The sequence below is a fragment of the Otolemur garnettii genome, unplaced genomic scaffold, assembly GCF_000181295.1.
Source record: "Otolemur garnettii isolate 467f Iridium unplaced genomic scaffold, OtoGar3 scaffold00144, whole genome shotgun sequence".
In the NCBI taxonomy this organism is placed as follows: domain Eukaryota; kingdom Metazoa; phylum Chordata; class Mammalia; order Primates; family Galagidae; genus Otolemur; species Otolemur garnettii.
The window spans coordinates 1,734,001-1,746,947 of record NW_003852539.1 but is presented as its reverse complement, the minus strand read 5'-3'; the positions used below and the strand labels follow the sequence as shown (position 1 = coordinate 1,746,947).

At 56.4% G+C, this 12,947-nt stretch overlaps 1 protein-coding gene across 1 annotated transcript in view; it reads left to right on the top strand.

Annotated features, from left to right (window-relative positions):
* Nucleotides 1–242: 242 nt before the first annotated feature.
* The window catches only part of FOXO6 (forkhead box O6), a 20,797-nt gene continuing 8,092 nt past the window's right edge, over nucleotides 243–12,947 (top strand). Inside the window, exon 1 of the mRNA XM_023518640.1 lies at nucleotides 243–921. Coding sequence (XP_023374408.1) covers nucleotides 508–921 — 414 coding nt within the window. The 5' untranslated portion in view covers nucleotides 243–507. The remainder of the gene's footprint in view (nucleotides 922–12,947) is intronic.

Below are 12,947 nucleotides of genomic sequence, written 5' to 3'. Positions count from 1 at the left end.
TCCTGAGGTGCAGCCGGCGCTGAGCGCGGCAGGCGCGGGAGCTGGTGCTGGAGCCGGAGCGGCGGCGGCGGCGGCGGCGGCATTCACGGGGCGGCGGCGGCGCGGGCTCCGGCACCGGCTTGGGCTCCGGCATGGTGCAATTCAGCCTCGTCCCGGGAGAGCGGGGCCCGCGCGCAGGGCCGGTGCCCGGGGAGCGGCGGCAGCGGCGGTGGCGGTGGTGGCTGCAGGCACAGGCAGGCGGCAGGTGCTAGAAGCGGGGCTGGGCGAGGTGTGTGCCCTCTGGGCTCCCGGGCCGCCGCCCCCTCATTGCCTGGGTCTTTCCCTCCCTGCGTGCTCCGGAGCGCGTCCAGCCCCCGGCCTCTGCGCCCCAGCCCATGGCGCCCCGCAATTGAGCCAGCGTCGCCAGGGACCCCTCCTGCGGGCCTCCCCAGGGCGTGCAGATCCCGGAGCCGCCCGCCCACCCTCCGCGGAGCTTCCCTCCCTTCCTCGCCGGAGCCCGGCGGGACCATGGCTGCAAAGCTGCGAGCGCATCAGGTGGACGTGGACCCGGACTTCGCGCCGCAGAGCCGGCCGCGCTCGTGTACCTGGCCACTGCCGCAGCCCGACTTGGCCGCCGACGAGGACCGGGCGCTGGGCGCTGGAGTGGCTGAGGGCGCCGAGGACTGCGGGCCGGAGCGCCGGGCGACAGCCCCAGTGATGGCCCCAGCGCCGCCGCTGGGCGCGGAGGTCGGACCGCTGCGGAAAGCGAAGAGCTCCCGGCGGAACGCATGGGGGAACCTGTCCTACGCCGACCTCATCACCAAAGCCATCGAGAGTGCCCCGGACAAGCGGCTCACGCTCTCTCAGATCTACGACTGGATGGTCCGTTACGTGCCCTACTTCAAGGATAAAGGCGACAGCAACAGCTCGGCCGGCTGGAAGGTGGGGGCGTCCCGCTGGGGAGGGGGTTTGGGGACGAACGCCGACTGGGGGTTCCAGGGGCTGATAGGTTCTTCTAGGCTTTAGGTGGACCATCGGGAAGGGAGCTCTTTGGCACCCCCGGGGGTCACGGAGTGTGCGCCCTGGGCGTGGGGCTGGCCAGCGGACAGGCGGGGGCGTGCTGGGAGCAGCTGTGTGGTACTCCCTTGCGGGGAGGGACACAGGGTGGGAGGTCTAGCGGGGTGACGAGGGACTGTCACTTTGAAGCGTCTCTGAGGAACATCCCCAGCCCATCTTTGGGGACATAGCAGAGGAGCCCATTCTCAGGCATGGGCATTGGGGAGCCTCCCCTTCCTCTCCTGAGTTTGCTTTGTGTTACTCTTGTTTTCTGCCAGGACATCCTCCTTAAAGAGCTGAAATAATGACTTGGGGCCAGTGATTGCTTTCCCTCCCAAATTTCTTCCTCTGTCCTTCCTGGAGTTGTCCCCAGGGTGAAGAATGTGACCATAGGGCTCAGTTCTTGGTGGTGCCAGGAGTTCACCCTAGGGCACCAAGCAGACTGGGGTGGGGAACTCAGCAGGTGACCTGAGATCTGAGTTCTCCATGGGGCAGCTGCTGACCCCCTTACCTGGATTGGTATGGGGGCACTGGTGATGACCCCTGCCGGTATGAGGGCAAGTTGTTGAGAGTTGGAGATCTGTCCTTGCCTAACTAGGCTGCCCATCTGCCACTTCCCTGTCTTCCTGAGCCCACATGCATTTAGGGGTTGGGGAAGTGCATGGGTTCCCCAGGAAGGCCTCAGTGCCAGCCCATGTAAAGGGGGGAGCCATCTTGGGAAAGGACAGGGGCTTGATAGGATTGTGGCCTCCAGACCCACCTCCTCCGCTGGCTATCTTGTTTGAGAATGGGGAGAGCCTAGGCCTTTCAGGAAGAGGAAGTTGGAGGGAGCCCTGTGCCCAGGGGGTAAGTCATCAGGCTTCCTATAGAAGAGGGGGTCTCTGGGAGGGAGACATGCCTATATCTATATCAAGCTAGAGGGTTGTGTCCTATGGTGGCTGCAAGCAGGGTCAGGAGAAGGAGGTGTGCCCCTGGTGCTCTAGATGCCCAGGAGCAGCATTGTAGGCGCCATGATTTCCTGACTTGGGAGCCCATGGCTTTCATGCCTGTGTCTCTTTTGGGCCACTATGGGCAAGAATTCAGGCTGGAGAAGTAGACCTAGATCTCCTTCCCCATTTCCTCTACCATCCTTATGCTCAATCCTCACCAGAACACTTATTTCTCCAAGTGTGTCCTGCCCTTGGGCTTTGCTCCCTCCTCCCTCCCACACCCCATGCTCTGGCCCACCTTCCTCTTCTCCCTGTAGATGTATTCACTGTCCTCAAGGACACAGAGCTCAGGACGCCTCCTCCAAGAAGCCTTCCCTAACCCTTTTAGCCAGCTTAGACTTCTCTCTTCACTGGCCCTCTCCATGCCTGCGATGGGTTTTAGCTGTTTGTGTTATATCTCATTTTCCCTCCCCAGCCTGCCTTTGGAAGTGGCAGAGGTAGTGTCAGTGGTAGTGTCAGAGCTATCCTGTGCCCAGCAGAGAACCTGACATCAAGAAGCCACTAGTGCATGCCTAGTGAAAGAGTGAAGAAATGAATAGCTGGTGCAGAGGATGTTGAAGCAGGGGAGAGTACAGAGGGCCAGAGAAGGCCAGGAGGGCTTCCTGCAGGAGGTATAACTTCTGGTGGGCTTGATGGATTAGAGAGGATAGGGAGAAATGAAAAGAGGGGGCGTGAGGCTAGAAGTCAGGAAGGACCTGTAGGTCACCGAGGGTCGTGGGCCAAGGTCTGTGCCAGACACCGTCACACATCTTAGTTACTGCTCTCAAAAGTGCCTGAGGCGGTTTTACTGTGACCAGATGAGGGCACTGAGGTCCAGTATAGAAGACTGACTTGCCTAAGGTCACCTACAGTTAGTAGGTGGGGAAGCTGGACTCCAGCTGAAGTGTATCTCCCTGCAGAGCCCCCTGCATCTCTGAAATGTCCTGCTGGCATTTGGGAGTGGGAGGGAATGCTGAAGGCATTTGAACAGGGGCAGGTATAAATCATAGAATGTGGTTGAGAATGTGCTTGAAGATGATTTGGTCCCATGAGTTCATTTCTCAGACTGTAAGACTGAGGCCTGGGAAGGGGGCAGGACTCTTCTCAGGGCATCAGTGAACAGCAGGCCCTGGATGAGGGCCCAGGTCTCCCACCGCCGCCTGCTGATTGGTTGCAGTTTCCACTGCACCACACTGCTGGGGACACACTGGCTCTCCTGCACTGGACTCCCAGTCCTGGACTGGGCTGGGAGAGGGAGCTTCAGGCTTGGGCTCTTGATTTAGGCCATGGCAGACACCACCCAAGCCCTGGAGGGGGAGTCTGCCCCATGCTGTCCCCTCCGTGGCTGTCTTTCTTTCACCTCAACCCCCACCCTGTTTCCCAGGGAGCCTCTTTTCCCCTCTTATTCCTGCCCTGAGCCCCTTCCCTTTTCCCAGTCAGTTCCTCCAGGGCCCTGATGGAGGAGCCATCCCCAAATCCCAGCCAGTCTTAGGTTGACAGGGGCCATGGTACATCTCAGGTACCAGAGCTAGGACCAGGGCCCATTGTTCCTTCTTTACTTCCTTCCCCACAAAGGTGTTGCACTTAAAATCCTGGGGTGTGCCAAACCCTGTTAGAGAGGGTATGGGTTCCAAAGGGGAAAGCATTAGATCTACCTTTGGAATGCATCAGGGCTTAGCTAGTTCCACACCCAGGACCTATGCTTTGCAGACAGGAAAGGCTGAGGGTAATGGCAGGGGTACAGAGAAAGTGAGTTAGATCCCCTGGAGAGCCAGGGGGTCCTTACAGAGGAGGTGACACTTGATCTGGGCATGCCTTCACTGGGAAGAGGAGAATTTGGGAGATAGACTTCTAGGGGGTATTGACTGTATACTCAAAGCAGGTAGGTAGAATTGTGCATGTTTGATTTGGGTGTGCCAGGCTGGAACCAAAGACTACCAGGCATGGCAGGAAGGTGGCATAGGAAAGGTAGAGTGGGCTTGATCAGGAAGAGCTGACAAAGAGGTAACTGAGTGGTACTAAGGACAGGAGTTGGAGGAGACTGGAGCAGCAGGGTCAGGACACTCAACCCAGCCTAAGGAGAGGCTGTGTTCAGCGCTGGGAACCCCCATCCCTCAAAGGGACTGGTTGTGTTACCTTCCAGGCCTGGGACCTATGCTCTATCAAGAGGTCCCTCTCCCTGTGCAGTGTCCCCAAAATGCCGCTGTCTGGGTAGAGCTTCCCAATTCCTCTCAGATTGCAGTTCCAGTTTTCCTTAGCCCTGGACTCCTCCAGGAAGCCTTCCAGGCTGCTCTGAGTCCTAATGCTCCTCTTACTTGGCACCTCTGGAGTTGTTCTGCCTGCTTTTGTGTTTCCTGGCTGCCAGCTCCATTGGGAGCTCCCAGCCCAAGCCTGGGCGCCTCCCATTCCTGTCCCCAGGCCTAGTGAGAAGGAGTTCAGTGGATGGGGACATCCCTTCTCTCTCAGGGGCTGGGGTAGCTTGGCTGTGGAGGGGTGGTGCTACCCCATCTGGCCCAGTAAGTTCCAGGTGGGGTGGGGTCCTGAAAGGAAAGACAGAGCTGACAGCCCAGGAGCAGGGTCCTGCTACAGCGTGCTGAGCCATGGTTATGAGTGTAGGCCACCCCTCTTCATCTCCCCCCAAGCCCGTTCCAGCAGGGCTCACTCCTCCTCCATTGTCCTCTGGGGATCCCCAGCCCCAAGGGCTGGTGGGGGTGTGGGAGGAGGCGGTGTGAGCCCCGGTTGGGGGGTGTCCTCACCCCCCTCTCTGCACGAGCGGGGGGCTGGCAGCTGCCCGCCTCCTGGGCACGAGCCTGTGCCAGCCGCTCCTGGCACAGTTGCTGGCACGCCCGGCAGACTCCCACGGCCACCTGCTCACACCCACCCACGAGCGCTGGCGCGCTGCGGGCCCTTCCGGCTTCCCGGGCCTCCCGGCGCCCCTCCCCCGCCGCCGTGCCCCGACGCCTCCACCCTGTGCTCAGCTCCCCACGGAGCCCCTAGCTCCCCGCCGCCCCATGGCCGCCCCATGGCCGCCCCCCTCCCCGAGCAACGTGGGGAGCTCGGGAGGCGGGGCCACTGGGAGGACCCTGGGGTAGTCGCGCCGCGGGGGAGGGGTGAACAAGAGGCAGACAGACCGACAGACAGGGTGAGGGCCCCGCCTGCCACCTGGCGCCCCTCCAGCGGGACGATGGCGGGCAGCGCCGTGCCAGGCGGTAATTGCAGACAGACTAATTTAAAGAGATGAGACGGTTATTTTTAACTCGCGTTAAGGTAATGAACGGCGCGGGGGGTTTGCGGGTTCGAAAGTTCAGCGCCCCCAACCCCCACTTTCAGTGGGTTGGGGCCCTTCTCTGCATGTCCTGAGGACTCCAGCCTCAGGACTGACTAGAAACAGGAGGGAGGTTGAGGAACTGGAGAGGTCCTGTCAGAGGACAGGAGGGCAGAGAGAGGGATGGGACAGAGGTGCCCACCAGCTGAGAACGTGCCCCTTCATATCCGAACCACTGTCCTCCCGGGTGAGTTAGCACCGGAGTTGTCCAGGTGGGAATTGACTTGCCCTGAGGTCACACACCTGGCAAGTGGCACGCTTGGGAGGTGGATCCCCTTCTGACCCCTAAGCTCAAGCTTTTCCTGTGCCAAGAGGTTGGAGAGGGTGGGATGGGAGCTGGAGGGAAGGCATGGACTTTCAAAGGGTTAGGGACTTGTTCTTTGCAGTCTACCTTTCACTTGTCTTTGAGTGGCAGCTGGTGATGGCAACCATGTGAGATCTGGGGGTTGTGGAAGCCTACCTGCCTGTGTCTTGTGAGGGTTAAGGGGTGGTGGCAGACTACCTCTGTGGCTGTGAGCCTCTGGGAGGTGTGTGCATCTCCTGTAGCAGGGGGAGCCCCCTCCTCACCTCAGTTTCCCTTACATCCATCTGACTCACTGGAGCCCCTGCCTATTCCAGCTTGCCTTCCAGGTGAGTGCCCAGGGAGTAGGAAAGGGTGGGGTTGGGACTGCCTGCACATTCATGCTCACTCCCTGTACCTCCAGATTAGACTTCAGGTCTCAAAAAAGATAGAGGATCATGTAGCCCAATAGCCCTGTCCCTGCCTTCTCCCCAGCCAAACCTCTTCTTCCCTGCTGCCCATGATAGGGAATCACAACCTTGGGACCACCCATTCTTGTTGCTAATCAAGTCTTAAAGCTGTCAGAACTTACTTCCTTCTCCCCAGCAGAGGCCCATTCCCCTGGCACATTGCTCATGGTATCCTAGTTCAGCCCTTTGGGGTCACTTGGAGTCAGCTGAGGAGTCAGGGGTAGGTGAGAGGGTGGACAAAAAACTTGCAGGGGAATCTGATTTAGTGCATGTGTGAACTAGGGCAAAGCTCTCTCCTCTTCTGGTCCTCAGTATTCACATCTGTGTCCGAAGGGCCTTAGCTTGGTTTTTGGTTCTTTTAATGCTGTGTCTTATAAACTCTCTGATTGTAGGAGGCATGAAGGGTTCATTGAACAGAGGACACACAGTACTGAGAGGTCTCCTCACAGGTGGACACGTGTAGATGGACTTAAACTTGGGACACCTGCTTAGAGATGCCTACCCTCCCTGTGGCAGTACCCAGGTGGCAAACATTTTCTGGGGACAGTGACAGGAGTGTTCATGGCAGTCCCAGCTGGCTTTAGGGAAGGCAGATGGGGAGGGTTCAAGGTGTTGGGTGGGCATAGCTCAGGCTCTGGGGCCTGGGTAGGGTGCTCAAGGGGACAGCTGGATCTGGAGCACCCCCCTTCTCCTGGCACCCTGGTTACCATGGAAACCAACTCCTGTTTAGGAGGGTTTGGCTGTTTGCTGTCTCTCCCCACCCCCCAACCCATATGTGGAGGTGGGAGGGGGACCAGGTGGCTTGTGGAGGAGGGGCCTCCCACACCCTCCCCCCAGGGCCTCCCTCTTTTCTGAGAGAAACCTTTGTGGTCTCTCAGAGGAGTGCCTCTTGCGGGAAGGGGAATGAGAATTAAGAGAATGAGAATGTCTGAGTGCTAGGCTGTCATTTGGGCACTACACATAAATTCTCTCATTGTATCCTCCCTAGGTCTCTCCACAAATGCATTAATAGCCCCATTTTGCAGTTGAGGAAGTAGAGGCCCAGGTAAAGTCACCTGGCCAAGGCAGCATAGCTGGGATGAGGCAGACATATTGTCTCTCAATGTCAGTGCTGTTTCAGCCGCACACACCAACCTGCCCTCCTGCCCCAAGGCTCTCTCCTGTTCCAGAACCTTCCCAGGCTCCCCAGTTCTCCTGGGAGCCAACCAAACCCAAACTTCTCTGTTTAGAGCCCTGGGCTTTTATCCAGACCCTGCCTTCCCTCCCACTTTCCCTGTCTTCTCTGATCTTAGGCCAGCTTCACACTGCGCATTTCACACCTGACACAGGGGTTCTTTACCCACACTCCCGCCATCCTCACGTACTCACCAAGGCAGCTACTGACTCTCCTTGGCTGATCCCTTGGGACACCCCTCAGAAACTAGGCAGTAGGGTTGGGTAGTTTGAACAAAGACTCACCTTCCAGGTGCCTTTGGAACCCAATACATCTCCCTGAGAATTTCTGCCTTAAATCCTTAGTTGGCAAGCCTGGCTGATGCCCAGAGTCACCTAGAAGCTTTTGGATGGCACAGGTTTCCAGTCTCTTCTTAGACTCTGTATATCAGACTGTCAGCAGGCGGGCTGTGGAGTCTATTTATCAGGTGTCTGGCGATGGGTCATTCTGTACCAATGGCTTAGGTGGTGGCTTCCTGGCTTCCTGCCTGTCCCCCTTCTCCCCCTCCCAGTGTGGATTACCTTCTTTTCCAAGCAGGTTGCCCAGGTTGGGCCACTCCTCTCCTCCTCGCTCCTCTTGGGTCACCCCTCAGGCCCTGCCTTCCCTCCCACTTTCCCTGCCTTCTCTGATCTTAGGCCAGCTCCACACTGCACATTTCACACCTGACACAGGAGTTCTTTACCCATACTCCTGCCATCGTCATATGCTCACCAAGGCAGCTACTGACTCTCCATCCTGAGATTTGAGCCCCATCTAGTCAGCTCCAGGCCAGTGGCCCCCCACCTCAGCGCATGCCTCACCCTCGTATCTTAGGATTGAAGCGGTATAGGATGTGGAGAGAAGAGGATCATAGCCAGGGACGATGCAACTGAGAGACTTTAGCTGCACAAGGGAGGGAAGGGCTGCCCTGGGTTCCTGGAGCCCCTTGGCATGGGGATAGAGGGCCAAGGGCAGCCCATGGAGACAAGGCCAGTGATTACATAGTTGTAATTATGCAGGAAGCCAGTCTGGAACTGGAGTGGTAAAGAAACTGAAAGTCATAGCCACTGCTCTCAGCTCCCCATCTGGTACACAGCCCAGTTCTGGGACTTAGTGTGACATTCCAGCCTCCCATATTCTGATCCTTGCTTTACTACCCTGAACTGTTCCAGCTCAGGATTCAACCTGCCATATGCTATTACATACATTCTTTAATTTAATTTCACAGCAACCCTGTGAAGCTGGTGTTGTTCCTATACCTATTTTGCTGGTGAGTAAAGAAAGAGAAATAAGAGGATTGAACAGTGTCCCATTGGAAGTGGCAGAAATGAACTTCTCCCAGGCTAACTCTGCTAGCCCAGTGCTCTGGCCAGGACATTCTAAGCTGACCTTCCTCCCCTCTGCCCACTGCCCCTACCCCTAGTCATCATCCCTCTGCTATCTCATCAGGCTTCTATCCTGGGGAATGGCCCTAAGGGCCCTGACTGCTTTTCTCAGACAGAGAGCTCCCAGAGCACAGGGGAGACCAGCTGATGTCCTCCTGATCTGCAGGCCCCAGGGTTGACGGCAACTCCCTCCATCCACTGTAATCCAGGGCTACATACCATGCAGTACTGCTCACAGGGGAACTGGACTGGCTCCCTGACCTTGAGGTTTCAGCCCGCAGGTCAATCTGGAGAGATAAGATGAGGACATTGCCTCTGATTAAGGATAAAACTGCTCAGGTTTATGATGGAAAGCCAGATAATGAACTGGTGGGTGTTTGGAGGTGGGGGAGGGGAAACAGACAAAGGGAGTCAAGCCGTCAGGACTCTTCAGGGAGCCCCTCCAGGACCTGGCTGTGCTGGCTGGGGCCCAGTGGGGACTGAGGCTAGAGATGCAAGTGAGTAGCCTTTGAGCAGTAAGCCTAGGAGCTGGTACTCTCCAGCTTGGGGGGCGGGGTAAGAATGGCATGGGCAGAAAGACCACTCAAGGATGGTGTGGAGAGACTGGCTCAGTGCCCAGCGTGGACCTTATTCCTGGGTCCAGAGAAGATGAGCCTGAGACAGGGTGGAGTCCAAAGAGTCCAAGTTGCCAGGCCTAAGGCACTGTGTAGCACCCTTTGGTACCTCGAGTATCTCTCAGGTGAGACCAAGGTATCTGGTTAGGAGCCTTGGAGGCAAATAGGGGAGGGCAGAACCTAGATCTGCTTGTGTTCTATGTAGCCTTGGGCGACTGAGCCTCACTTTCTTTCTCTACAGAATGGAATAACAATAGGTGTATGCCTAAACTTTGTTGTGGGGATTACAGGAAAGATAACCTGTAAAGTCTCCAAGAGATTTTAGCAGAAATCTTTACTGTTATTCATTTTTCTGGGAAAGGAAAGGAACCACCGCCCTGCTGTGTAGGGTAGGGTTCCCTAGGCCCAACCCTGAGAGCCAGCTGCATTCTGTGTGCATGCCTGCATGTGTGCGTGCACAAGCACTGGCGTACAGGGAGACCCCTGAGTCCTAAGTATTAGATATTCAAGGATGTCTAAGTTCTCTCCTTCCCCTAGTTTGACCCTCTGTTTTCCACCCTCCAGAGCCTTTCCCATGGGCTTGGGGGGCAAGCAGGGCAGGTTTTAGGTATACCATTTTTACAGATGAAGGAAATGACTTGCTAGAGGTTCCCCTTGAACTCAGAGTTGTCTATCTAGGATGTTGGCTCCCCTTTGCCCCATTGGCAGGCTGTGTGACCTTGGGCCTGGCCTTTCCCTCTCTGGCTCTGTGTTCTCCTCCCCCAACACTCTGGGGAGCTGTAGGCCTCTTCCTTCTCCCTTCTGTCTCCTCCCGCTGTCCTCAGCTGGCCTCCTCCTCCTCCTGTAACCTGAGCTGGAGCCCTGGGGGAAGGGGCTTGCCCTCTGCCAGAGGCACCTGCCAGCTGAGCAGATGTGTGAGGATGGAGGCCCTGGGAGGGGACTGAGGGCTCTTAGCCCAGCATGACTGGGGCTGAGGCTGGGGCTGGGGCTTGGGTTCAGCTCACCCAACCCCAACCCCTGGCCTCTGCCTCTAGGGCTTACCCTGAACACTTGTTCATTTTTCAGTGGACATTCTCAGCACTCCAACATGTCTTGGAAGGACAATTTAGTTTCCAGAAGAAGACAGATGGCAAATGAGGGCTGGTGCCCCCAGCTGGGTGGGCTGCCCTAGGCTCCTGGAGCCCCTTGGCATGGGGACAGAGGGCCAAGGGCAGCCCCTTGGGGCAAGGCTGGTGTCTGTGCGGGTGGCCATGCTCCTGGGAGAGCAGATGGTTCTCTTGGCATGGTGCCCACTCCTCCTCTTTTTCCCCCAGGAGCCAGCCTGCAGGGCTGGGGCACAGCTGCTGGGCCCTCCCCAGAGCTGGCCTAGGGCAGGGCTGGGTGAGGTCACCGCAGCTGCTCTGAGGGCCTGGGGCAGGGGAGTGGGGAGGTACTGCCTACAGTGGGATAGAGGGGCACAGACTTAGAGGAGAGACAGGGAGAGGTCTGAGTGGTTTTGTAGTTAGGGATTCTATTTAATTCTGATAAGGGAAGAAAGGGTTTGTGAAGGAGGTTCCTGAGCAAGCGTGGACAGCTTCCTTCACCCCTACCCAAGGCTCGCCCTGGAGCTTCTGCCTGGCCTCTGTGCCTTTCTAGAGGAGAGGCAGACTCCTCAGTCTCTTCTTCTCAGGGCAGGAGGAAGAGCAAGGGCCCTGGGTGCAAATTCCCACACTACCTACCACTTAATACTTTGCAAATTTGGGCAAGTCACTTTATCTCCTGGTGCCTTAGTTTCTCACTTATAAAATGGGCATAATAAACTAACTTTGGTTGTTATAAAGACTCATTAATATAGTAATTGTTGAGTGCAGGGCACATAGTGAATGTTCAGTAAATGTCCTTCCCTTCTCACTTTGCTGAATTTTCCCAAGGAGGCAGGAAGTATTGAGGAAGGTAGCGGGGGGGAGTAGAGGCACCATAAGCCACATGGGAAACTAGGAGGGAGGAGACTCAGGCAGGACCCTGGTAGGGGTGGTCAAGGGTGCTCCAAGGTCAAGGCCTTGGAGCAAATCTGAGATTTTGCTGAACAGAAACTTTTTAGAAGTGCCAAGCATGGGCTGTTTGTGGCTGCTGAAGCTCCATCTTATCTGTAGACTTCCTATGAGCCAAGGATTTCCCCCACAAAGTTCAAGTAGGGAGGAAGACTCATATACAGTTTCGCTCTGGATTGCAGTGAGATCTCTGCAATAGCATGGAGGTGAGAACATTTCTCTTTGGAGCTTGCAAAGGAGACTAGGAAGGTGCTAAGAAGCTGATATAGGCAGAGGAGCAGGAACTGGTGGACCAGTGAGAAGGGCAAAGGTAAAGGGAACAGAGTGTGCAAGAGAACAGAGGTGTGGACATCTGGGATGGTTGGAGAGTAAATGGGCCTGAGGGAATGGGAGGTGGTTGAGGCTGGAGGTGTTGAGTATCAGTCTAGAGTTGGACCTAAGCCCATGGGTGACAAGAAGCCATGGGCTTTTGAGCAGGGGTGAGCTTGGACTTTTTTTGATGGTTTCTTTGCTGTCCAGGCTGGGTGTGTTGGCTCTGCTTTCTTGAGGGGTATGGAAGCCTGACCCTTGACCTCATGCCTTACTTTGGATGTTTGTTTCCTTCTGGGCCCCTGACTGCCCTCTTCTGTCCCCCTGCTGATTCTGACCGCACTCAATTGCAGACGTCTGTGATTTTTGCTCCCAATGTGCCCTTCTCCACTGCAGACCCTTGTGCCAAGGATTTACACATGGCCTCAGACTTCTGATGTCACCTGGGTTACTGCTAGGAAGCCTGCCTATACAGAGAACTTCACCCCAGCTTGCAGGGCAAGTGACCCTTGGGGAGTCTGTGGCTCTGTTTGACACAAATGTGTGTGTATGTGTGTGTGTTTCTGGGCTGGACTTGGGGCACCAGAATGGGATGGGGGGATAGGTGGCATGGGGGTGACTCCTGGGGCTCTGAGACATGGAAAGGGTGAGACTCTTGACATGTGGGATCTCAGCTAGGTCCCATCTCTCCCTGTCAATGTTGGGATTGCTACCCCCTTTACTGGGAGCCGTGGATGAAGTTGGAATTTCAACCAATCCCCTTGACCTTTCTTTATGTAGGAAGGGAGGCAAGGAGAAAAGAGGGAACTGTCAGTCATGGAGAGGACCAGAGCCCTCAGCACAGCCCCACCGATGGTCTGTATTTATAGGAGGCACTAAAAGGAGGGGCTGGGCTGGGCCTTTGACTCTGATGGAACCTGGAGAGGTATTTACTCCTGACCTGGGCTTGGGCATGGGTGGGTAGACACAAAACCCAGGACTGAACTCAGAGGATCCTGGAAGCCACCGAATATAGGATGGGGACATAGGGCTTGGATCTGCTGTATCTGATGCCACCCAGGAGAACTTGGGCTTGAGCGCCAAAGCAGGGACATCCACTGGGAAGAACAGAGGAGAGTGTCACCTGCCACACTGAGGATAGGGGTGGGAAGAGTCCTTGCTTCAGAATCCAACAGCCTTGTGACCCAAACCTGGCTTCATCACTTCAAAGCTTTGTGGCCTCAGAGATCATTTAACTTACCTGAGCCTCAGTTTCTCTCCTTTAAAATAAAAGTACCTATTCTCAGCTCGGCGCCTGTGGCTCAAGCGGCTAAGGCGCCAGCCACATACACCTAAGGTG